At 44.8% G+C, this 27,931-nt stretch overlaps 2 protein-coding genes across 2 annotated transcripts in view; one reads left to right on the top strand and one right to left on the bottom strand.

Annotated features, from left to right (window-relative positions):
* LOC126325021 (protein snakeskin) overlaps nucleotides 1-24,687 on the top strand; it is a 46,025-nt gene extending 21,338 nt beyond the window's left edge. The window contains exons 2-3 of the mRNA XM_049995139.1: nucleotides 16,844-17,041; nucleotides 24,057-24,687. Of these exons, the coding sequence (XP_049851096.1) occupies nucleotides 16,844-17,041; nucleotides 24,057-24,281 (423 nt within the window). The 3' untranslated portion in view covers nucleotides 24,282-24,687. The remainder of the gene's footprint in view (nucleotides 1-16,843; nucleotides 17,042-24,056) is intronic.
* Nucleotides 1-27,931, bottom strand: part of LOC126324953 (adenylosuccinate lyase) — a 722,118-nt gene that overhangs the window by 78,010 nt on the left and 616,177 nt on the right. The gene's annotated exons all lie outside the window — the stretch shown is intronic.

Below are 27,931 nucleotides of genomic sequence, written 5' to 3'. Positions count from 1 at the left end.
GAGGGGGCTTCCACCCCTTGGCCGCGCGGGATTAGCCGAGCGGTCTAGGCCGCTGCAGTCATGGACTGTGCGGCTGGTCCCGGCGGAGGTTCGATTCCTCCCTCCGGCATGGGTGTGTGTGTTTGGCCTTAGGATAGTTTAGGTTAAGTAAAGTGTAAGCTTAGGGACTGATGACCTTAGCAGTTAAGTCGAATAAGATTTCACACACATTTGAACATTTTCCACCCCTTGTTGTTTTTTTTTTTATTTTTTTAAAAAAAAAATCTTTATTTCTTACAAAATATTTTATACAATAAAACCCACCACCTTATTAATTAGTGGGTCATGATATAATACATTACTTAGGTACAGCTTATACATTTCTAATTATAATCTACAGACAGTGTGTTAGTTGAATGGGCAGACCTACTAATTAACAAATCTGCTACTCCTAATATTACTACTTACACTAGTCTCTACTGCCTGCAGCGTTACAAACATGCCAATAAATATACAATCCTACTTGTGTGCCTTGCTCACCGAGCTAACCCCGGTGAACGCGCCCTGGCACAGGGCAGGCCAATACTTTTATTCGCTGCAGGTTTCTATTTTAATTCCTATTCTAATTTCCTAACCTAATGAACTATTCTAAGTCAGAATCGGTGCGTTGTCAAATCCGGTATGGTCGCCCCTCTCCCCCTATCCTGCACGTGGCGGATTCCAACTTTACCAGTCGACCAGTCCACGCACAGGCGGTACGGGATTGGGGCATTGACCTAGTATGTTAATTTTTAAGTCTTAAAGCTCTCTCAGATATTGAGTTAGGACCTTTCGTGATACCTCATTTGCCAACTGATTTAGCAGTCGAAAGGTCTCGTCCTGTCTTAATAACATATAAGTGTCATAGTTGGGTAGTTGCTGTCTAAGTGTAGTTGCTACATCATCGAAAAGGGGGCACTCGTAGACCACATGGTCGGGAGTTCCCTCCGATGCACCACAGTCACACGTAGGCGTTGCCCTCTTCCCAAACCGACATAGATACGTCGGGTAAGGCCCATGTCCAGTGAGAAAGTGGAACAAACCCCTAGTTGGTTCAAAATAACCCATGCTCATTCTTTCCCTCACATTCGGCAGGAAGCTGAAAGTTCTTCTGCCGGATTCCTCTGCCTCCCAAACTTCTTGCCATAGCTCTTCACCCCTCTTCCGTATCTCGCCCTTATCCCTAACCCTAACTCTCAAGATGTCTTCTACTTTTTCTATGTCCCCTTTCTTTGCCCAATACCAAGCACCCTGTTCCCTGATTTTGATATCCAGAGGACAAAGCCCCATTATTACTAATAGGGCCCCTCCCGGAGATGTTCTGTATGCCCCCACAGATCTTAATATCATGTTCCTTTGAACCCTTCTCACCGACATGGCGGGCACAACCCTCGTGAGCCTGTGTGCCCAGACTCCCGCGCCGTAACCCACTATTGATGTTAGTATGCTATTATGATACAATTTGATAAGGTGAGGGGGGAGATGAAATCTTTTATGACCTATGGTGATGAGGTTATTGAGAATTTGCAGAGCTCTTTGTGTCACGGTTTCAATGTGCTTTCCGAGGTTCCACCTTTCATCGATGATGATCCCTAAGTAACGTCCCTCTCGTCGTCGGAGTACTGGTGTGCCCTCAATTCTTACAGTCGGGTTTCTTATTAACTGTCCCTTTAGTAATAGATAGGTTGATTTAGTCGGTGAGATGGTCATCTTGGTATTACGGCACCATGATAGTAGTTGCGTCATGGCTCTATCTATTTTTGGTTCAATATCCTCGCGACTTCGGCCGCCAACCAGTAGAAGGAGGTCATCAGCGTAGGCTATCACCTCTAGCACATCTTCATTTTGTTGCAATGCATTTAAGAGTGGCTCCATGTGGATATCCCAAAATAGGGGACCTAAGACGGAACCCTGGGGACATCCCTTTGTTATGGGTTTTCCAATCCTCCCGCTAGGGGATGATAGCCAGACCTCCCGATCTACACAATAGCTCCTAAGGCAACCGTATAGCGGCCCTGGGCACTCTTTCTCCCGCAAGCAGGAGAAGAGCGAAGGCCACCACAGGTTGTCAAAGGCGCCACTAATGTCCACCATGATGCCGACGATGTACTTGCACGGGGCCGAACCACAGACCTCGGCCGCCAGGGCGATCGCATCAGATGCGGAACGCCCAGGCCTGAAGCCAAACTGTCTGTCGCTCATCCCGTGCAGCACTCGGTGGGCAGTCAGCCTATCAGCAAGCAGCTTTTCAAGGATTTTCCCGAGCACATCCAGAAGGCAGATGGGTCTGTAAGACTTTGCCTCAGCTGGATCTTTATCGGGGCCTTTTTTAATGATTACAACGTTTGCTGCCTTCCAGATCCTCGGGAATTTGCCTTGCCGAAGGCACTCGTTGTACAGCTGGGTCAAAGGAGCGACCAGTTGTGGGGCCAAGAACTGCACCACCTCCGCCACAATGCCGTCTGGCCCGGGGGCTTTCCCTCTCTTTATTGTCTTTATGAGGGCAGCGACCTCTTCCTCCGAGAAGGGGAGGACTGCCTCATCATTTGTATAGTCGCCCAGATCTAAATCCCGCAACCGTCGCTGTTCCTCAGTATCCTCTGTTCTGTCGTCGTCAGGCAACAGGGATCGGAGTAGGACCTCAGCAGTCTCCTGCCATGAGTCCGTCATCCCATCCCCATGCCTGACTGTGGACAGCATCATAGGGGAGCGGATCTTTTCTCTTACTAGTTTATACGGAATCCCCCATGGATCCAAGGCCAGCTGATTGGTCACGAATGTCTCCCAGCTTCTAACTCGGACCGCTTTTAATTCTTTTTGAAATCTTTCCTTTGCCTCCCGGTATAGCAGTAACCATCTCTGCTTCTCCCACCAGACGACACTGCGCTGGTAGTGCCTCCGCAGCCTTCTGACAGACTGACGCAGCTCCTGCAGCTCAGGAGACCATGGTGTCGGCGAGGCCGCCATGGCCCTCCTCCTAGTTGGCACGGCCGCCTTCATCGCTCTAGTCACTGCACACACCAGTTCCTCAGCTCTGTTGTCGATGTCAATTTGTCTTTCACCATCCGGTAACGGAGGAATGTCACACTCTCTGGCTAAGCGTTCCCAGTTGGCTTTCCTGAAGTTCAACTGCACCTCCCACCCCATGGCCCAGTGGCACTCCCTGCTTCCTAAGGTAAAAGTGATAAGGTTGTGATCACTTGTGGTGGCACTGTCTATCACCTTCCAGTTCTGTATTAGGTTTGCCGCATTTGGCGTGACCAAGGTCACGTCGATGTTCGTGCCTTGCCCCCCTCCCGCCGCATAGGTGGGAGAGTTTCCCGGTTTGTTTGCCACCACAAGCTGCAACGACATAATCACTTCTTCCACCTTTCCACCATTTTCGTCCCTTGTGCCACTGTACCATAGGGGGGACTTCGCATTTATATCCGCAGTTATGACAACTCTTCGTCCCTGCAACGCCATAGCCACTCTTGTTAGGTGGTCTAAATGTATGTCGATATCATCTACATATTGAAAATACATGTTAATGAGTGTTATAGTGCCTGCTGGAGATTGCAGTTCTATGACGTTGCAGTGACTGTTTGAGTACTGCGAAAGTAAGGTTGCCTGCAGTTTTTTGTTGGTGATTACCACAGCTGCTTTGGGGGCATCCCCACAGCTGATGACTTGCCATGTGGTGGCCACAAAAGCAATTTTGCCAGCCAGAGAGTAAGGCTCCTGCAAACAGAGTACATCCAGTCTCCTCTCCTCCACTTCCCTACGGAGTTCCTGCATCACAAGTCGACTGTTGTGCGTATTTAGTTGGCCGACAGATGTCCTAGTCGTCATGGATAATATGTGTGTACTCGGTCATATGGCCAGGTCTTGTTCGGATCGAAAGTTATTCTTCCGTTTGCCAACACTGATTGGACGTATATATCCTCTAAGTCAAATTTCTCTCCTCGTCTTTCAAACAGTTTCTTTAGCAGGTCACGCAGGGCTCCGAAGTCCGTGGGGAGATTCACCGACTTTAGCTGTATTCTATCTACAGCCTCCATCACCGAGAAGGTTACCTTTCTGCCGTTCTCATGTCCAATTCGGACCACATGTCTCAAGGCAGTGGTCAGGGTTGCCGGCTGCTCCAGTCTTGCCAGCTGCATCGTAAATTCGAGGTTTGGGTACACCCTCACCGGATCGACAGGCGGAAGCCTGACAATTGATGTATCAGTGGTGCAACCCACACTCGAACTTGTGACTATATTTTCCTGTATGGATGGTTTTTCAATTTTCTCCTTGGGGGTTGCCACTACCACAGGATGCCCTTGCCGTGGATGGTCTGTTTTCGGCTCAGATCCCCGGCTTCGAGGGGAGGGAGCTATGAGTGGCATGGGAAATTCAGTTTGCTGTCCTTTGTCTACCATGAATGCCTCTGTCTGGACAGCAGTGTCTGCTGTTTCGACTTCTGAGCTTGTTGTTTTGCGTGACACTATCACAGCACAGGCCTACATTGATGTTTTAAGCACCTCCCTGTTTCCCGTTGTTGAAGAGCAATTCGGGGATGGCGATTGCATCTTTCAACACGATCGAGCACCTGTTCATAATGCACGGCCTGTGGCGGAGTTGTTACACGACAATAATATCCCTGTAATGGGCTGGCCTGCACAGAGTCCTGACCTGAATCCTATAGCACATCCTTGGGATAAATTTTTAGACAACATAGTTGTGTGGAAATAACAGCGATTCATTTACTTATAATCAATTATTCAAAATGACAGTCACAATCGCATTATTTTGCCGCCAACCGGTTTTAACCCGCGATGGGGTCAACTTCAGGGCAATTTACACCATTTGGTCGCGCGCTGCTAACTACCAACCGTGCACAGGCAGGGTGACGACTCCAGCGAACACTATTGCATTTCAGCATTACCGATGGAGGGCGCCACGAAATTTTAATTCATTTTCAGCCAGGTGTCCAGATACTTCTGATCACTTTTGAATATTGTTCGTCAGTCTGCGATCCGTACCAGATAGGACCGATAGAGAAGAGCAGTGCGTTTCGCTACTGGTTCATTTAGTAAGCAACAGGAAAGCGCCACGGAGATGTTCAGCCAGCTGCAGGCAGACGCTACGAGAGAGCGTTCTGGATCACGGTGTGGTTTGATTTTAAAATTCTGAGACAGCACACTCCTAGAAGAATCAACCAATATACTGCATTCTCTCACATATACACTGAAGCGCCAAAGAAACTGGTATAGATATGCGTACTTAAATACAGAGGTATGTATACAGGTAGAATATGGCGCTGTGGTTGGCAACGTCTATATAAGACAAGTGTCTGGCGCGGTTGCTAGATCGGTTACTGAAACTACACAATGGCAGGTTATCAAGATTTAAGAAGGGTTTGAACGTGGTGTTATAGTCGGCGCACGAGCGATGGGCACAGCATCGCCGAGGTAGCAATGAAGTGGGGATTTTCAGTACGACCATTTCACAAGTGTGCCGTGAATATCATGAATCCGGTAAAATATCAAATCTCAGACATCGCTGCGGCCGGAAAAAGATCCTGCAAGAAAGGGACCAACGACGACTGAAGATAATAGTTCAACGCGACAAAAGTGCACCACTTGCGCAAATTACTGCAGATTTCAATGCTGGGCCGTCAGCAAGTGTCAGCGCGCGAACTATTCAACGAAACATTGTTGATATGGGCCTCCGGAGCCGAAAGCCCACTCGTGTACCTTTGATGACTGCACGACACAAAGCTTTATGCCTGGCCTGGGTCGTTAAACACCGACATTGGACGGTTGCTGAATGGAAACATGTTGCCTGGTCTGACGAGTCTCGTTTCATATTGTATCGAGCGGATGGACGTGTAGGGGTATGGAGACAACCCCATGAACCCATGGACCCTGTATTTCAGCAGGAAACTGTTCAAGCTGGTGGTGACCCTGTAATAGTGTGGGGCGTGAGTAGTTGGAGTGATGTGGGACCGTGATTCGTCTAGACACGACTCTGACAGGTGATAGGTGATCACCTGCATTCACTCAAGTCCATCGTGCATTCCTACGGACTTGGGAAATTCCAGCAGGATAATGCGACAGCCTACACGTCCAGAATTGCTACAGAGTGGCTCCAGGAACATTCTTCTTAGTTTAAACACACATGGCATCCCTTGCAACGTCCTGTTCAGAAGAGACCTCCATCCCCTCGTCCTCTTATGGATTTATGGACAACCCTGCAGGCTTCACGGTGTCAATTCCCTCCAGCACTATTTTAGACGTTAGTCGAGTCCATACCACGTCGTATTGCGGCCCTTCTGCTTGTTCGCAGAGGCTCTACACGCTATTAGGCAGGCGTGCCCGTTTCTTTGGCTCTTGAGTGTATCTCGCGAAAACACCATGAAGATAAATTAGAGAAATTCGAGTTCATAGGGAGGCTTACCAAGACATGTGAACCATTCGCGACTGGAACAGAAAAGGGGGGAAGGCACAGTAGTACACGAAGTACCCTACGCACTGTAACGCACTGTAACGTAAACTAAACACGCGACTTCTTCGAAGTGTTCGATATGGATAGCGTGTTTACAATTAAGACAAACTCCTTATAGTCACAAAATAGTCCACACTAAACATCTTTAAACGCATTTACACAGATTTCGAGCACTCCAACTGGCAGAATTTTCAGCTTTTTTCCACAATAAATTGTTATCCTATATAACATGGGCGAAATAACATTGTTTTGTTCTCATTTCCTTCCTTGCGAGATGTTCCGCATATGCTAGAGAGATGCTCCATAAGTTAATGTTGATATTTTTATGTTACCATAGAGATAACGCTAAACAGAAGTCAAATTGTACAAGTAAACGGAAATGAAAGTCCAGTTATAAATTAGCTCTGATTGTATACCGATCTGTTTGAGACAAACACTTAGATCGTTCTCACAAACAGAAATTATGCTTAACAATCCACATACCATAAACTATTCATCACCTCTCCTTATTTTACTAAATCACAGGTCTCTCTCTCTCTAGTACTCATTCCAATGCTTTCGAGATTTCAACCCGTGAGTTAACATATGCAGAATCTCAGTTGCAACTAGTAATATTTTATTTACATTAGTGCAGGTTTATTTTTTTAAAATTAAGTACCCGAATAATTGCAAATGTATTTACCTTTCCCAAAATACTCAATTTCACCGCTTCTTATAACGACTTTCGTTACTCAGCAGTCACCACAAAAGCCCCTGCTACACTAAGAATGGTCTGTTGTTCGACCGACCGCATTTAGTGGTTTCCTCTGCCTTAAACCCCTGAAGTGCTGCATAAAACACAGAGTTCAGTTAATGATCTTCGCTTTTAGTTGGTGAAGCTATGATCAGCTCGTTTCGTCCCATTATATGTTCGGTGTTCACTATTTTCAGTTCAAATAGCCATTTATTGATAACTTCTTTTTGCACTTGTGAAAATTACTTCGCGCTGCCGATACGATACTGATCTTCGAACCAATTGTTCTTCATGTTCTGACTATGGAGCCACTGATCAGCAGAACTGCATGCTTATGTGGTTAGCACAACACGCTCCCAGCCGTTAACGCGGTCTTTCGAAACGTGATTCGCTATTTCTTCTTCCGTAACTCCTCGGTTGCCACTACAAAGCTGCGTGGACCTCTTACCGTCTCTCCCTGAAGGTATAGCAGCAGATCGAACTTATGTCCTCCGTGTGGCAGTCGGATAACTATGCCTGCAGCTCAGCCACAGGGGTGGAGATTTTTTTTATTATTCTACATATGTCATTGCTAGCATTCAGTTATTTCAAAAAAACGACTACGTGAGCAGGTGTCAGGCCACATATCGAAAGCTCTGCTCTCCCAATTATTATTATTATTATTATTACACGGTATGACCAAAAACGCGAAGCAACCGAAAAGGGAAAAAGAAACAAATCGTAACTTCATGCCTTGAGAGGGTGTGTATCGATGGTTACAAAATGCAGTCAATTCACAAACGACTTGGCAGTATGAACCCACTTATCAGCATGACGTTGTCCCCATTGTAATCTTGATGCATGCCCCGATTCGGTTGGGAAGGATGTCGTACAGCTGTTGCATCCTCTCATGAGGGAAGCTGCCCCACAACTGTCGTAACTGGATCTTGATGACCTGGATACTGGCACCAGGACTGAGTTGACGTCCGCTCTGATCCCACAATGTTCTATCGGTGCCAAATATGGGGATATTGCTGGCCGAGGGAGTACCTCAGCTTCACGTAGACAGTTCATAGAGATATGTGCCATGTGTGGACGAGCAATGGCCTGTTGAAAAATGAAACACGACAGTTTCGCTGACGCAAAAGAGGTACCACACGTGGGCTCAGGACATCCGTGACGTACATTTGGGCGTCGCGGTTCCCTCAATCACCACTGGCGGTGACCTGAAGTCAAAGCCAATGGTTTGCCACACCATGAGCCACGGGTAACATCGCAATGCCGCTCCAAAACACTACAATAATGGGATATCTCCCCAGATAGACGCCATACTAACCAACGATGGTCTTACCAGGATAATGGCAAATTGCAGTTCATGGTTGAACATCATGCGATGCTATCGAACGGTAGTACATGCTTCCTGGTGACGGTGCCACTCCAAATGCAACCGTTCCTGGGCTCCTGCTGCTACTCTCCGATCAATGAAGCGGGATGACGTAGAATGTTGCAGGGAATCCATTACATGCTCTCGGATGGCAGACACAGGTGTTAAAGGCTTACGATACGCATGGTGCATAATAAGGCTTCCCTCTGTAGAAGCGGTCAGAACATATCGACTGGGACACAGACGACAAGTACGCATGCCCTCGCGTCCCCATGCAGTCCAACAACGGGCCATTACAATGCATTACAATACATTACAATGCCTGGTGAAAAAAACTAAACATGAACTATGCCGATACACTCTGGTGGCCGTTCTACCTCCCATAGAAAATTTCAGCTCCAACCATTTACATACCAGCCGACCGCGTGTACGTGTGCTAGGTTATATTGGCATCCGACCATGTCTTATGTGTGCTTCATTTTTTTTTAATTATACAGTGTATTTTGTCACTTATCGCTTCAATAACGTCTGATAGTAATTGCTGTATGCTAGAAACGTGTTGCTGCTATGTGGTTCAGGTTCCACTTTAAACTATTAGTCCCCATGTAACTGGCTGAGAAGACATTTCAAAGATGAGAAGAAGACAACTCCATAACGCGTTCACTAGGACCTTAGTATAGAGTAATGCACTGCTATTTTCACACCAATCTTCCTGTTGGCAAAGGCTTTAGTTACAGAGGGACAGGGAGTAGCAATAAATGGTTGAGGATATATTGCGACAGTCACCGCTACAAGCTGTAGCTGAAGTGGTGGTGGAAGAAAGGAACCTTAGTGGTAGGGACTGGAGTACGTAAGACAGACTATTGATGATGCGGGATACAGCAGTTATGCTGAAGTCAGGATACGTCACGCAAGCGGCGGAACTGTAGGAGTGCACCACACCGACTGTTCATCTTAAACGAGACGCACATTACGCCCGAACACAACCAGCTGTTAACTGTAATCTCACTACAAGAGAAGCTGCCGGGTAGAAAGAGTGTACAATGACCTTGCAGCAGTCAACGAAGATACGCGTCGTGCCCATAGTCCAATAATGACGTATCGTTTCACCAGGAACATTTACAGAGACAAAAATAATGCTATATTGGTTCTGCCTCAAAAATGGAAGTCTTCGAGCGCAAGTCGATATTCTCCAGCCGGATGAGTGTAATCTAATCTCACTGATAAGGGTTATCGTCCACCGATTATCGCGGTATTTAGTACGAAGCAGACCCTGACGCGTCGATGGAAAAGCACGTCAGCTCTTCTTCAACATGGCAAGCGTTTTGTTATTTACAGGCTGGCATAGCATTTTGAAGATCTACCTTCACAGGTATAGAATAACAATGAAGAAATGTACTTACATGATACGTTAAATTACTAATTGTCATAATGCAACATTACTGAATTAATGAGGAAGACAGGTGACGCAATGCGTATATGCAACTTCACAGTCCAAACTTTCTCTTTAAGAAGACTGCATTACATTAGAAAGTGGCCTAGAAGCTTCCTGTTTCAGTAGAATACAAGGATAATTGACCATAAATACAAGAATATATTTCGTTTCATTACATAAAATAAATACAAGAACTCCCACACTTAAGGTAAAATCATGTGCGTCATTATGCCACGTAGTATCCCTCGACGTTTCGATTCTTCTAGTGAGATCTTCCTCAGAAGTCTTCTGATTTACTTATTTAACGTATGACGACAGGAAAAAATACAACACAACTATTTCCATAAAGATAAGTATATATTTCTAAACAGATGCAAACAATCTCAAGTTCATAATGAATTTATCGCCTAAGTCCGGATATGAAATCCAATCATAAGCTTCTGCAAACCAATTGTGGAGGTGCCTCATTGTCCCTTTGAATCCTCTGAGGGAACATTCAGCTGTTATATGATGTATGTTCGCTTGAGGAGAGGCTTGCAGCTCCAATGGTTCAGAAGTGCTCTACAATTGCCCCGTCAATTCTGATCTGACGCAGTACACACTATGTGTTGTAGGGCGTAATCGAAAATCTGCTGGTCGCTCCCAAGGAGTTTTGATTAGTTGGTGATGCAGCAAGGAAGTTTGCTCCTGTCACTGTCTGTTCCAGGCATGCTCCACGTTGAAATGATTGTTCTGCAAACTGACTGATGTGTTCTACGATGATTTTCTAGAACTTAATCGCTGGAATTTTTTCTTCTTGTCCACACGTTCAGCAATGCATGTGATCTTCTTGTGAATGCTTGTGGGATATTACTAAGTATCAATGGCCAGTGCGTGTTTCTGGGGCGAATGCACTCTGTGATGAGGCACGTAGCTTGATTGAGCCGTGTGTCAACTATTTTAGTGTGCACACTGTTTAGCCAGGTGAAATAGCAGTATTCTGCGACTGAATATGAAAGAGTTAGAGCCGATGACCTTAGGAATGTTGCAGTGGGACTCTAGGCTGGAAAAGGTGATACAGTGGACTTCTGAGGATTCTGTCAGAGAGAACTGTTTGAGTATTTATCCAGCAGGTATTAGCGTTGCGTTAGCTTCCCTAAAGCTTTGATCCTGAGCCATTAATCAATGTTATTAGTGTAAATAAAATTTTCTGGACTTTGTTTCTGAAGGATAGTATCTATACAAATTAAAAAGGAGCGGCTCCAAAACAGAATCTTGTGGTATACCCATCATTTATTTTGTAAACTTTACTTTTGGAGTTCTCCGATGTTTCCGAGTGACCTAACATTGGCGAAAACTAGTTACAAAATGTTTCCCGAGGCTTTTCTGCGCTCTTGTTGGTTATTCGTTGCTGCTGTTAATGTAAAGATAACATATTGCAAAGAGAGGTAGAAAGTCAACAAAATGTTGTAGTTGTTGTGCCACACACGTGGTTTTCCGACAATTTTCAGGCTGAAGGTTCCCCTGCTTTTCAGTTTCCTGGTAGATTAAAACTCTATAGCGAACTGGGACTCGAACACGCAAACACCGCCCTTCACGGGAAATGCTCTTAACGAGTCAGCTATTCAGGTACGACCCGTTTACTCGCCCCCACAGCTTTACTTTGGGTAGTATCGCCCCTCACACTTCCCAAGCTTTCCAGAAGCCCTCCTGCATACTATGCTGGACTAGTATCCCCGGAAGACAGGATATTGCAGAGAAATGACGTAGCCTTCTGTTACTGTTTCTACGACGACTCATTCACTCTGCAGAGTATGAAGTTTATTAAACTTACTGGCATATTAAAAGTGTATGCCGGAACATTGCCTTTCACGCGACTTGCCCTTACCTGCTGGACCATCAACGCACGACTCATGACCCGCTACCACCGCTTCACTTCGGCCAGTGACTCTCTTCTACTTTTCACAGAGCAGTGATCGTGGAAGGAAGAATTCCTGGTTCTAATCAAGGTCTGCCACACAGAGGTGCCACGATGTGTCCTGATATTTGTTTATATTCTTTGCGAGTCGTGGCATCGTACTTACCTAATCGATAGCAAGACTGTACGAAGCGGGAAACGTACAGTCGTCATCTCTAATGAAATTGCACTCATTATTGGAGATTTCAACTGCTTCCTGGACTTTCTTTCTGCATCTATTACATTCTTTAGCTAATACTACCATGTTATTGAAACCTATATCCTGACGACAATACTCCTGATGTTCTGTTATAGTCCGCAGCTCGTGGTCGTGCGGTAGCGTTCTCGCTTCCCGCGCCCGAGTTCCCGGGTTCGATTCCCGGCGGGGTCAGGGATTTTCTCTGCCTCGTGATGACTGGGTGCTGTGTGCTCGGTTTAAGTAGTTCTAAGTTCTAGGGGACTGATGACCATAGATGTTAAGTCCCATAGTGCTCAGAGCCATTTGAACCATTTCTTTGTTCTGTTATAGCAAATTTCATACTATATTCTAAATATGTTTGGTGTTTACGTTCTCTAACGTGTTCTATTAATGTCCCATCAGCTTCACGTGTGTATTAGGGTGGCGCATTAAGTTCGTAGCTTTTTACCGTAAGTTTAATAAACACAACGCATACACACAACAGAGACTTTAGCCATCAATAATATATTCTCCTCCACTATTTACAACAGTGTGCCAACGCTGGGGTCACTTTTCGATTCCGCTACTGTACTCGTATAAGCCACGTGGTTTTAAGGCTAACAACTCGTCGAGCCATGTTCGCAGTGTATTTTCATCTGGAAAGGAAGTTCCTTGGAGGTTCTTGGATAGAAAGCGGAAAATGCGAAAGTCTGACGGCGCAAGATCACGTGAGTAAGGTGGGTGGAGAATGACTTCCTATCCCAACTACTGTATAGGGTTATTCGCCAATCTAGCAAAATGTCGGTGGGCGTTATCGTGGAGTAGCATCACTACACGCTGGCCTCCTGGTCGTTATTCCTGGGTTGCGTCTGCAAGACGCCTCAGTTTTTGACATTAAATGTCAGCAGTGGCGGTTACACCTCGGGGAAGAAATTCGTAGTACCCTACGCCGTCGCCGTTCCACCAGATATTTAACGTTATCTTTTGTGGTTTCACACAGGTCTTTGTACGAGGAGTTGCTGCTTTGATTGGGCTCAACCATTCATTTCTTTTCCTTATGTCAGCATAACGATAGCATTTCTCATCACCAGTAACGATGCAGAATAGGAACAGTCGGTGTTGTTCACGAGCCAATTGATGACGAGCAAGCAGAGATGCACATATTGGCCACCCGCTGATTTTTGTAATTTTGGCTTAGAGCACGCGGTACCCATACATTCAATTTTTGAACCATCCCCATTGAATGAAAATGTACGATGATTGAATGACTACTGTTCATCACATTTGATAGTTCCCGAGTACAATGACGTGGATCATTGTGGATTAACGCGTTTAAACGATCTGTATCAAACCCCGAACATCTTCCTGAATGTGGAGGGTCACCAATGTCAAAACTATCCTCTTTAAAACGAGAAAACAATTTTATTGCCGTGCTCTGCCTGATGGCATTATCCCCATACACAGCACAAATGTTTCTGGCTGTCTCCGCAGCTCTCCCCCCTCTACTGAACTCAGAATAAGTCGGAAATGTTCCAATTTCCCCACTTGGCACTCCATTTTGTAGCGTCCACAGCTCGATTCACTATCTCCAAATGACAAAATCTGAACTGAAATAGCAACTTTATTGATTGGCGACTCCATGGAGTGCTGTGTGCACAACGACCATATATGTTAAGTTAAAAGGAAGGTCAGCGTTAGCCGTAATATTGATGGTTTATTGATAGTAAAATCGATTTTTAATTACATAGTTTCAGTTATTGTGATCGCTTCTCAGTTTTGTTTACTGATAACTTGGTACCAGCGTCTTTGAGTTTAATTTGTACACCACAGCACTGAAGATGATCACTATGTGATTGAAAATCGATTTTGCTGTCAATAAAACATCTATATTACGGCCAACGCTGACCTTCCTTTTAATTTTAATGAAATAGCAACACTGAACTACAAATAAAAAATAATAATTGAGAAATAAACCCATGCAACCGGAATACCATCGTACAAAACAAAAACTCTTACGAACTTATTCACCAACCTAATATAAGGGGCAATAAAATGAAAACGGTACAGACGGAAAAAAATAAGTAAACTGGTTATTGTTTCAAAAGTAATCTCCACAAGTGCTAATACATTTATCCCACTGCGAGACAAAACGTTCAGTGACTTCATGAAAAAATATTTGACACCACCTAGAGAACCATCATTGCGCCCAGGAGAGCACCTGTTCATCCGAAGTAAATGCACGGCCACGAATTTCATTCTTCAGAGATACAAAAATATGTAAATCACATGGGGAGATATCGGGACAGTAAGGAGTATATGGAAGGGAGTCGCAACTAAACTTCTGCAGCGTAGTCAGAACAACCTTGGCAACATGTGGGCAGGTCCACATTTTTCTATGAAGGCACTGGCCGTTTTGGTTGGTTGGTAGCTTGGTTGATGTGGTGGATGGGGACCTAACAGCGAGGTCATCAGTCCCATTTCGGAAAGATGGGGAAGGAAGTCGGCCGTGCCCTTTCAAAGGAAGCATTGGCCTGAAGCGATTTAGGGAAATCAGGAAAAACCTAAATCAGGATGGTCGGACGCGGGTTGGAACCGTCTTCCTCCAGAATGCGAGTCTAGTATGCTAACCACTGCACCACATCACTCGGTGGCCGTGTGGTCTCACAGTGGGATAAATGTATAAGAGCTACGGCGATTACTTTTGAAGTAATAAACAGTTACGGTTTCCGTACCTCAATCGGTATAAACGGAACGCTTATACGATCACATTGCTGCCTGTCTGTGTCTGTCCGTCCGACTGTTCGTAACCCTTTTTGTCAGGAAAGGGTCGAGGTATGGAGTTCAAATTTATATCATATACTCAGCTGTACGAACCCCTGCGAAGAATTTTAGCTTGTAAGTCAATGGAAGCAAAGACGCGGCCATATATCTCATATATTTTGATACCTGCAAACTCACTCAACAAAACCCATGTATGAACTACTTACACACATGTCGAGTCTGGTGGGATAGCTGTAAAGCACGTTACTGGATGCCCAGAGGTCGCAGAATCAACTCTCGATGGGACCACAAAGTTTTGAGTCTCCGTTGTAACGTACCGTTCATCTCTCAACGAATGTGAGCCGTCGCCAGAAACAACACGTGGTTCGGGCTGCACGTTAAATCGTAGGTCCCGTTTGAATAAGTTGGATAGGTCAAGGCCACGCAAGTCGCCGGAGCAGCTGCCATAGGTGGCACGATGGCTCTGTCTTCTATGTACCCCCACGGAAAGAAATCGCAAGTTGTGTGGTCTGGTGACATGAGAGACCAAAAGCAATGATCAAGATGCTGTTGCCCACCTCCTCCAATACAACATTTTGGGATAGTGTTAAGATAACGCCGCACATCAGGGTGAAAGTGAGGAAGGGCACCGTTATACGTGAAAATGAAATCATTGGAATCTTCGTGGAGTTGAGGAAACAATCAGTATTGCAGCATGTCCACGTATGACATTCCTGTCACAGTTTCTTCTGCAAAAAAGAAAGATCCACAAACTCTGTTAACAGAAATGGCACAAAACAGATTTAGTTACGGTGAGTCTCTTTCATGTTCGACGACGACGCTAGGATTCTGTGACCTACAAATTGTTACATTGCGGCGGTTTATTTTACCCGATAGATGAAACGTCGATTCGCCAGAAAAGATGAGTCGTTCGGAAAAAGTGTCCTCTGCCATATCCTGGAGAAGTGAAATGCAAAATTTCCATCTTCTGTTACGGTCGCCGGGACCAAGTTGCTGCAGTAACTGCAACTCGTATGGCTTCACAAGAAGGAGTCGTTTCAGAACACGCCGCACCGTTGTTGAGGAAGTTGAAGTTCCTGGTCTGCCGTCTTGTAGACTTCCGAGGACTCCATGTGAACGCATTTCGGATGCGGTCAACATTTTCATCAGAAGTGCGTTTCCCATTAGTGCTCTTCCCTTTGCATATGCAACCAACTTCAAAGAATTTTGTATGCTAGTAACAAATGTGCTTGTACAGAGGCGGCTTCTCAACCGACGGCGGAATTCACTTTGCATTTGAACAATGGATTGACTTGACACACATTCCAACAAACGAAATGATTTCTATTGTGGTGTAGTTGCCGTGTTGTTACAAACAAATAAGAGCGCTACTGTGTCAAAACTTTTAACCTTTCTCTATCCAGTGACATGCGCAGTGTTTGTGTCTTTTACAGGTTGTCTGTAATAAGTGGAATCTTTTCTTTCTTTTTGAATCACCCGGCACTACACGCGCTCTAGGAAAAGTCACAGACTCTTGTAGGCTTGTCAGCTGGTGCCGATGCTACAACACTGGCCCACCTACCACCAAACAACGAGAGGGCCAACGTTTGCTGCTGGACTTCCTACTCCTGTTGAGCATGCACCAGGGCGTTCGGGTCTTAGCGCGCCCCTCCAACAGCGTACAACTCCTGACGCGACTGTAGTAACTTTGCCACAACTGGTCACTTCTTGGACTGCCGTAGTGCGGAGGCGATCAAGCGTATCCCTTGTAGATCCGGAAAAGCCTCACAGTTTAATGAGAGTGTCTTTTTTTACCGATGAAAAAAATGAAATAAAAATGCACTATACCATATTAAAATTCAAGTACTATGCGATACGAGTTTGGTAAAACATATTACAAACATGTAGCTTTGTGTGCCTGTTTGGTGAGCTTTGGCGACTGCCGGCAGGTGCTGAACTTCATCGCGCTGCTGCTGTACCGGCTGGGCTACGACGGCATGTTCCTGGGAGTCGGCGGCACGTGGAACATCAACGAGAACAAAGACCCCAGCGCCGAGGTGTTCGCCTCCGGCATCATGGTGGGCTACCTCGTCTACACGTGCATCTCGCTCGTCGGCATGTGCCTCCACCAGCCCAAGACCATCACAGTACGCAAAGTCACAGCATTGTTAACTAATCGCTGTAAATGCAAAAACTTCGCTGTGCACCTCTCTCTCTCTCTCTCTCTCTCTCTCTCTCTCTCTTCACCAATCCTGACGCGACGCACAACGATTAGCTCTCCTCTGCTAATATCTTGCTCTCAGAGTACTGCACCCGATGTTCTCGAATATATGCCAGTCTCTGTGCTTCCCTACATACTTTGTCCTCTACGCCCCTTTCTGTTACTATGGAACTTATTCCTGATGTACTAACACCCTAGCTGGCCGTTGTGGTCAAGCGGTTCTAGGCACTTCAGTCCGGAACCGCGCTGCTGCTACGGTCGCAGGTCCGTATCCCGTCTCGGGCATGGATGTGTGTGATGTCTTGAGGTTAGTTAGGTTTAAGTAGTTCTAAGTCTAGGGGACTGATGACCTCAGATGTTAAGTCCCATAGTGCTTAGAGCCATTAGAACCATTTTAGATTGGAATGTTTGGGGGAAGAAATGGCTGGTTCAAATGGCTCTGAGCACTATGCGACTTAACTTCTGAGGTCATCAGTCGCCTAGAACTTAGAACTACTTAAACCTAACTAACCTAAGGACATCACACACATCCATGCCCAAGGCAGGATTCGAAACTGCGACCGTAGCGGTCGCCCGCTTCCAGACTGTAGCGCCTAGAGCCGCACGACCACTTCGGCCAGCGTGTGGGGGAAGAGATCAAACAGCGAGGTCATCGGTCATATCGGATTAGGGAAGGACGGGGAAGGAAGTCGGCCGTGACCTTTCAAAGGAACCATCCCGGCATTTGCCTGGAGTGATTTAGGGAAATCACGGAAAACCTAAATCAGGATGGCCGGACGCGCGATTGAACCGTCGTCCTCTCGATTAAGAACCATTTTACTAACACCCTAACTCTTCTTGTAGACAGTGTTTTCCATACATTACCTTCTTCGTCGATTCTACGAAGAGCCGCCTCGTTCGTTATCAGTCCATCTCATTTTCAACATTCTTCTATAGCATCATATCTCAAACGCTTCGATTCTCTTCATTGGCGGCATTCCCAGAATTCACGATTACTACTACACAATGCTGAATTACAAACAAACATTCTAGGCAATTTCTTCCTCAGATTAAGGCCAGTAGACTTCTCCTGGCTAGGAACGCCGCCATTGTCTGTGTGAGTCTGCTTTGTCCTCGATGCTTCCTCCGTCACGGTTACTTTGCTTCCAAGCCAGCAGGTGTCCTTAACCTCGTCTACTTCGTGGTCACCAATTTTGAAGTTAAGTTTTTTCCTAATCTCATTTTTGTTTCTGCTGATTGCTTTCATCTTCCTTCAGTTTCTCCAAAATTCATATTCTGTACCTGCTAGAGTGTTCATTCCGTTCAAGAGGTCTCTTAATTCTTTCTCAAATCCACTGAGGCCACGAATGTCATCACCGAATCTTATCATTGATATGCTTTCATTCTAATTTTTAGTCCCACTCCTGAACTTTTCTCTCATTTTGTCATTGTTTCTTTTATGTACATGTGGAAGAGCAGGGGAGAAAGATTGCATCCCTGCCTGATCTCCTTTTGAATCCAAACATTTGTGCCTTGGTTTATCATTCTCAACGTTCCCTTTTGGTTCTCATACATATTGCATATTATCAGTCTTTCTCTACAGCTTATAGCTACTTTTGTGACAAATTCAAACATTTTTCACCCTTTTATGCCACGGGAGGCTTTTCCTAGGTCGACATACCCTGTGAAGGATTTGTCCTCAGCAGACACAACAGCTGCGCTGTAAACTGGATCCACGGCATTAAGATTGCATCAAAATGTTCGAATCTTTTTCACTGACAAGGAGACGTGTAACTACTGGCTTACATCATTGACGTCAATTTATTGTAGATTAATGGAATTTTTTTTGCTCATGTCGACTGCGCAAACAGCGATAGTGTGAAAATCAGCTCACTCTGTTCGCCCATAAGCTTAGAACTCAGCCATGTTAATGCCGTATTCATTGACTTCCGTAGACGTTCGACACAGTTCTGGCCTGTTGCCTAATGAACAAAGTACGAGCTCAGTGAATATTTGACCAGCTTTGTGACACGATTCAGGACCTAATAGCTGATATACATTCTAAAAAAAAAAAAAAGGCGGCGCCATGAAAGAATAATCTGAATAGGGCGGAAATCAAGAGGTGTGATGTACATGCACAGACAAACAAATGATGAAAATGTCAGAAAAACTGTATGCTCTATTCAAGGGAAAAAGCTTCACAAATCAAGCAAGTCAATAACGTATTGGTCCTCCATTATATTGATTGACAGCGTTGATAATGTCCTCCTGCGAGAGAGGGTGCCTAATTGTGTCCAATTGGCGCGTTAGACGGCCAAAATGTCGAGATGGGTGGACTACCCAGGATGCCTTATCACGAAGGACAATAAAACAAAATTTATAATATCGTCGATGTACTGCTGTACCACGGATGATAATCAAATGGATCTTACTGTAAAATCAAATGGCACCCCAGATCATCAATCTTGGTTGTCGAGTCAAATGGTGGGCAAAGTCATGCTGATATGCCAGCACTGTCCAGAACGTCTCCAACCAAGTCTTCTCTGATGCTCAGGGTTCAGTTAGAAGCGGGACTGATCACAGAAGACAATTCTACTCCATTCAATGAGATTACAGGCTGCAGACGTGTTTCGAGACGCCCTGGACGGTGGTGCGATACCGACCTGACCGGCGTCCGCCATATCACGAGTGATGGTCTGGGATGCCATGTCATTTCACAGCAAGACCCCTTTGGTTGACATCCATGGCACCCTTAAACAACAGCGGTAAGCGCACCATCTTCTACGCTTCATTTTGTTGCCCTTTATGGCAACCCATCCTGGGATTACACTTCAACAACAAAATGCCCGTGCGCACACGGTGAGAGTTTCTACTGCTTGTTATCGTGCTTTCCAAACTCTGCCTTGGCCAGCACAGTCGCCGAATCTCTCCCCAATTGAGAACGTTTGGAGAGTATTGTGGGCAGGGTTCTCCAACCATGTCGAGATTTTTGCGATCTACACGGGATGTTTGCGATCTAAACGCTCCAACTGGACTGTAAAGGCCACAATATCTCTCAGGGGGCCATCCAACTACTCTATCAATCAAAGCCAAGCCGAATAGCTGCTTGCATAAGGGCCAGACGAGGAGGAGCGCGTTACTGACTTGCTCAATTTGTGAAGCTTTTCCTCTTGAATGAATTTGCCAGTTTTTCTGAAATCGTTATCATTTGTTTGTCAGTGCATGTACCTTTTTTAAGGGGTATATGCCCGTACGTCGTTCTTTAACGGTAGCTTCGGGGATACCCAGAAGACTGTTATTGGTCTTTTACTGTTAACGATGTATACGTATAAACTGGTTTGATGAACAACGTCGAGAAATTGTGGAAGTGCTTGCCAATGACGCTGTTACGTGTAGGAAAGTCGCAACGGAAGACAATCTTATATAATCCGGGAGACTTGGAGAGCATCAACGCTCAAGCCAAGGACTGTCAGTTTACCACCATCATATATAGATACAATGTAGGCCACAAAAAAGCGAACATATAAATTATTGTTCGATTACATGAATAATGAGATCACTACAAACAGTAAAAAATCGTAGACATTTAGGAGTATACGTCTGGAACAACCTAGAGTGGAACAACCAACAAAACATATTGTAGGAAATGCAGATGCCACAAAGAAATTCTCTGGAAGGATGGTACGGCAATAGAGTTCATCCATCAAAGCCACAACTTACAAAATACACTACTGACCGATTCTTAAGTGTTGCTCCGTAATTTGAGCGCTTTACAGAGAAATATTAATAGAGGAGATAGAGAATCTCCAAAGAAGAGCAGTGAATTTTTTCACGGGTTCTTTTAGTAAGCGTGAGAACATAACGGAGATGTTCGTCAAAATCCAGTGGCTATAGGACAGACGTAGTGCGTTAAAGATGATGAAATTGCGAGGTTCGAAAAAGAGTATCGAAATATATTACCTCGTCCCACATGTACCTAATGAAATGCAGAAAATCAGAGAAACTGGAGTTCATATCAAGGTTTACGACAGTCGTTCGTCCCGAGCATTACTCGGAAATGGCACATAACGGTGGTACCAGAAATAGCCCGTGCTACACACAGTAAGGTGGCTTTCAGTATCCAAATCTAGTTGAAAGAGTATACATACAAATTTCTACATCTGCAGTATATACTTATACTTTGCACGACTGCCACAATTCCGTCAATCAGCCTGCCACACCAAGGTAAGACATTTCTGCCTCTCCAGCCTGAATTACGGCCTTACCGCAGTGGTAACACCGATTCCCGTCAAATCACCGAAGTAAAGCACTGTCGGGCTGGGCTAGCACTTCGATGGGTGACCATATGGTCTGCGCAGCGGTGTTGGCAAGCGGGGTGCACTCAGTCCTTGTGAGGCAAACTGAGGAGCTACTTGATTGAGAAGTTGCGGCTCCGACCTCGTAAACTGGCATACGTCTGGGAGAGCGGTGTGCTGACCACATGCCCCTCCATTATCCGCATCCAGTGACGCCTGTGGGCTGAGTATGACACGGCGGCCGGTTGGTACCGTTGGACCTTCGTGGCCTCTTCCGGCGGAGTTTATTTGTGTGAATTACGAGTCAAAACAAAACACCTGATGAAGACGTCAAGTTAAGGCGTCGAAATATCCTGTTGTGGAGACGCGGACCACCGGCGGAACACACGATCTCAACGACATGGCAATGAATCGCCGGGAAAGACTAAGATATTACAAAAACATCTGTGACCATAAGTATCATAACTGTAATAGCCTCAGGACAAATCTTAAAAGAACGAAGTTGACTAATGTGCATGTGAATAGGTGCTAAGCGAAAAGAAAAGAATGAAACTCGTTCTGAACAATGAAGATTATGCCGTACAATGTACAAAAAAAATTTGAAATTTTCAACTGTATGAAGTACCAGGCCATTACTGCATCCATTAATCCATGAGTCGTTTCTTCATATAATTGCACAGCTCTTTTTGCATTCACATAGGCGCACTAAATGGACTACGACAAATTGTTCAAACTGTACAATGGGCATGGAGTTATCTCATTGTGAAATTGTGTCTGATAGTTGGCTGGAAATGAGAAGATCGTACTATGCCTCGTGTAAGGACGACAAACGTCTATCAGTATGTGTTGGAATTCGACAGTTGCAGGCAGTGTCGTGGCCTATCGAGACAGCTGTTTATTGTCCCATGACATTGCTACTCAGGTTGGTCCAGATGCCACGAGTCATCCGAAAATGGAATCGATGGGTTCAGATGCGCCGCACTGAACGTCACGGTCCCACACGACTAGCGCCCAATAGGACACACACACTGTTGACTCGACTGCCCGAGATTGTACAGGCACGTGACATACCATGACATTGTGACGATGTCTGAAACACCATGGACTGTCAGAACAGCGGCTTTTCAGACAAATCCTGGTTCTACATACAGCGTTATGATGTACACAACCCTGCATCGAGAACAAATATCTCCAGATCGTATTCTTTATCACCATGTAGATGCAGCACCTGATGACATGGTACAGGTACCATTGGGTAGACGACACATTCATCTGGTTCACATACCTGGTAATTTGGACAACAGGAGTTACATTTCTGACGTTTTAACGACAGTGACTTGCGCTGACTTCGAAATCTCTATGATGTTATATTTCAACAAGATAATGCAAGACCGCATTTCGTCCATGCTGTTCTGACGTACCTCAATACAGAGGTATTCGACTATTACCTTTCCAGAACGTTCTGTTGACCTCCCACTCACTGAAAACAACTTATCCTGTGTTCACCAAGAGACTGGTTCGACACCACTCGCCAATTCAGTGGTGAACTCTTGCAAAGAGTTCAATCAGCATGGAATGACGTAGCCGCATCTGTCGCCCTAGTTTAGTCTGTGTCAATGATTATCTGACAGTCATTGTCGCCTACAAATTTAACCAAGCATTCATCCTACTATACAGGGCTATTCGCACGTCTCGGGTTTCAGAACAGTGCAAAAACGACAAGACTTACACAAAACACATACTTCAGTGACAGGGGCATATCTCAAAGTTTTTAACTCTCATTACAAGTGCTCAGTATGGTAACCGTTTGAGATGCAGCAAATGTCGACACACATGTGGAATTCTTTCACACGGATTGTGTGGGATGGTACGTCAACAGTCTGCTTTGCAAATCTGCTCATTTGGTTGTAATACAGAGCATGTTTTCTGACACACCAGCCCCCGTGGTCCAATGTTGGCATGGCACTTACTACGAATCAAAACTTGGAGAGACGCTCTATGGACTAACACCTGCCATTTTTCTGCTTATCTTGTAATTTCTGTACAGTCAGCTTATGAAACGCTACAGATACTTTTGAATAAACCTGTAATTTATATGCAGAATAGATAAATGTATTTGCTATCTATCCTTGCATTGTAGTTTTAATGCTCAGCTATGTACACATACAAAGTGATTCACCTGCCCCCACACCTGGGTTATATGCAACCTGCAACACATGCTAATACCACATCCAAGATTTACAATTCTCTCACTTGCTGTGCACAAACTATTAGTGCTACAGAAAAAAATAACAGGACTCTTTTTTTAGGAAATTTAATGTAGTTAAATTTTGTACTGGGGTGCGTTTTCAGTAGAGGCTGTAGTTACGGAATTATTCAAGAAAAACGTACAAAAGTGAACTTCAAACTTGAACACGATGATGTCCAGCGAAAACGTATCCCAGTACAAGATTTAACTACATTAAATTTCCCACAAAAAACTCATGGACATTTTTTCTGTAGGAAAAATAATCTGCGGCATAGCGTGGGAGAGAGTATGAAAAACTCACATGTAGTTTTTGAAGGTATTGCGGGTTGTCTGAAAGCGACCGTTAAAGGCAGCTGACTCACCCTGTCCAATGCTCGAGCAGTTGAGGCGCTAAGCCACAGTTGTGTCTGTTCCGACAGGACGTGATTATGAATTTCATCGGGCTTTTCGTGTGGATGGCGGTGGGCGCGATCGCGATCCACTACTGGATGGGCTACCAGAGCGAGTACAAGTACATCCACATGAGCACCGAGAAGCAGAAGGGGCTGGCGGTGGGCGCGCTCTGCGTGCTCTCGGGCACCGCCTACCTGCTCGACACCGTCGTGTCCTTCCTCTCCTACGCCGCCGCGAAGAACAAGTACTGAGCCTGCCTGTCTACTTCCTCACACGCTCAGCACCATCACTGCTGAGTTCGTCGTGGGAGTTAATAAGCTCTCGGGTTTCTTCTGCGAGCTCGGGTGTTACAATAAAGAGAAATATCCTGTGATCATCGCTCACGCGACTGACGCTCGTTTACCATCTTGGCTGGCAAGCACAGTTAGTACGGTTTACAATAAGAACTCAGAGAATTCAATCGCTCATCTCTTCAAGACAGAAATAACTTATACAAGCCATTTCATCTTCCACAAAAGCGCAATTTCAATTTTTTTAGCATTACTGATACCTGCTTCTTTGTGTCATCTTTATGTAGAAATGTAAATGTTATGTAGATATAGTATGTGTAAAGTAAAATACCAGAACATTTTATAAATAAAGTGACATACCTTCAAAATTTTAATTACTTGCTGGCTATCCTGATCTGCAATAAGCAGATCTTTCAGGTGTGTCGAAAGATACTGAAGATTACTCTACTTTTCGTTTGCACAATTTTTTGCAGCCTTTATGCTGCCATGTAGAAATCGGTCATTTCCGTGGTAGCCAATGAAAGCTACCCCAAAATATCTCTGGCATTATTTCCACCTCGACACTCCCACTCCGTAACACCACAAAGGAAATTAAGCAGCAGTGAGCTGTTCATACGGATTTTCGGGATTCATCTGAAAAAAAAGTTGATCATAGTCGTCCTAGACAGAGAGTGGTGAAGGGTGGGAAAAGAAATTACTCACACGTATAATCACCAAACGTGACTCATCTTCACGTAGTGTGTCTACATTGCTCCCCAGTTTGTTCCACGAATTTTTCTAACCAAGCTGTTTCCGTTACGGCTTACACAACTGTTCAGCAATAACATTCGTGTGTGTGTGTTTTACTTTGGCAGGCAGTTTTTCTACGCACAGGACAAGCGACGGCGTGCTGAGTGCACCGTCTTCAATAGAGAGGCACATTCTGAAGGTGCACCTAAGGAACTCTGAAAGGCACCATTCTCCAAGTAACCGAGTTCGCTAATAGACTATTAACCGTAGCTCAGTAGTGCGCGAGTGTTTTTTGATCTACAACTGTTACAACGTGACGAGGGTAATGAAAATCGACTATCTTACAGTCGTATAATTGCGCTCCGATGCAAAACGTTGGGTATGAGGTCTCGTATAATAGAATCAAAACTGATGCTGCAAATTTGTTCTGGTACCTGTGTTCCCCTTCAAAGTAGAGCATATTCGAGTCAAAGCAACCCTGCATCTGTTCCATTCCCTGCTCAAAACAAGGTCAGTGATTAAGTCAAGCGTAGTCAGTGAACAGCCATCAGTCTATATGAAAATTCGACAGTAAGGACTAATATATCTCGGACGGCACAGGCACAATCTGTGGGAATAATGTTACATAATGCTTCTGCGGAACCAGTGGATGCAAGGAGGTTGTACAGAGGGAAGGTCTGGTAGAGGACTAAGTAGTTTGGCCGTAGTACGAGATGATTACTATTTTGTTCTAATTGCTGTAACTGACACAGATACTTCGACGGTGATGTCTGAATCGTAGCACTACAGCGGGTGGATTGGTAAACACATGTCAGACACATTGTCCGGTTGGCAGCAATGGAAGTCATCCGAGCAGAGACAAAAGATACAGCGGGTGGATTGGTAAACACATGTCAGGCACATTGTCCGGTTGGCAGCAATGGAAGTCATCCCAGCAGAGACAAAAGACAAGTCGAGCCAACTGCAGTTGTGCACTGTGTGTGTGTGTGTGTGTGTGTGTGTGTGTGTGTGTGTGTGTGTAATCACGCTCCATCTTGATAGTTTACCTATATCTAACGACATGCTTTAATGTCGTCTGAAATTAATACATCAGCTGTCCCTATAGCCTAGTCCAATGGCCCCAAAAATAAAATGGAGAATACAACGCAACAGTAGCATCAGTTTGTGCAGTTAAACCATTACACTACTGCCGTGAATCAGCACTTCCAGACATTTCAAACGAGTAGTTATAACGAAATCCTATTTACGAACTACAGCAAACAAGAACACAAAAGATCACACTCTAGTTATAGTGCGCTTAACACTCGAAAACTTTTCTAACAGCGTAGAATGTAAACTTGCGGCACTTCGAGGAAATGAAAAGACCAGGAGGGAACATAATTTGCAGATACACATTGAACCTTTAGCAATCATCACGCAAAGACATAATGACTGGTAAACAAAAAAGGAAATGTGTAATTCCATATGAGCAGCTGATTGTCGCAAGCTCCATCCTAAAAAAGAAAATACATCTTTGAAGTCTTTCTGCCAAGCTTCATAAAAAGATAGATGTCCATCTGTAACTGTTGTTTGAAAACATTTACAAAACATACTATACAGTAGGAATATCTAAACCGAGGAGTGAGCGTAGGCTACTGCTCATGTCGCGAACATAAAACAGAAGCAGTCACAAGATGCTGGTATAAAACTGTTTTTACATTTTGCTCGAAGACGTAAACTTTTTATTCCACATGTTCAATTTCTTTTTATACATTTATTTATAACTGGCAGAAACAGTGCTGAATTGTTGGTGCTACAGTAAAATTCGTAATTCATCAAAGTAGAAAAAGTTACTTTCGGCAAATCCCACAAAGCTCTGACGTCAATAATCACACTAATAAGAGACTTTTATGTGGTGATTCATAGCGAGGCACAGTGCAATTAAGGCATAAAATCTTGGGGTTGATTATGTCACTAAATGGCCACGCATAAGGTCGTCTAACAGACGCACAAAACTACAGGCCCTTATATCTGATGTTGGTCTCTTGTAGAATATTGGAACATTTTTTACAGTCGCGTATTATGACATTTGTGGATACCGAAAATCTCCTTTGTGGGAATCATTGCGAGTTCCGAAAACAACGATGGTATGAAACTCAGGTGTCTCTGTTCATACGCGAGACCCAGACAGTAGTCAGTAAAGGCGCGCAGGTGGTTGCCGTTTTCCCTGATTTCTGGGAGGCATCCGATATAGTTCCCCACTGCTGTCCAGTGAACAAAATATGAGGGTGCAGAACATCAGACCAACGACGTGATTAGATTGAAGAGTTTTAGCAACACAATAAAGCATGGCGTTCTCAAGGGAGTGAGGAGTTGAGACTTAAAAATAGCTTCGGGCGTACACGAAGGGAGTGTTACAGGACCATTACTTTCCGCAATATACGAATATATAAGGTGTTTCAAAAATGACCGGTATATTTGAAACGGCAATACAAAGTAAACGAGCAGCGATAGAAATACACCGTTTGTTGCAATATGCTTGGGACAACAGTACATTTTCAGGCAGACGAACTTTCGAAATTAAACAGTAGTTACAATTGTCTACAACAGATGGCGCTGCGGTCTGGGAAACTCTATAGTACGATATTTTCCACATATCCACCATGCGTAACAATAATATGGCGTAGTCTCTGAATGAAATTACCCGAAACCTTTTGACAACGTGTCTGGCGGAATGGCTTCACATGCAGATGAGATGTACTGCTTCATCTGTTCAATTGTTTATGGATTCTGGCGGTACACCTGGTCTTTCAATTGTCCCCACAGAAAGAAGTCACAGGGGTTCATGTCTGCCGAATAGGGAGGCCAATCCACGCCGCCTCCTGTATGTTTCAGATAGCCCA

The sequence above is a fragment of the Schistocerca gregaria genome, chromosome 2 (genome assembly GCF_023897955.1).
Source record: "Schistocerca gregaria isolate iqSchGreg1 chromosome 2, iqSchGreg1.2, whole genome shotgun sequence".
NCBI lineage: Eukaryota > Metazoa > Arthropoda > Insecta > Orthoptera > Acrididae > Schistocerca > Schistocerca gregaria.
The sequence above is the reverse complement of the archived record's forward strand: the minus strand, read 5'-3'. Positions and strand labels throughout refer to the sequence as shown.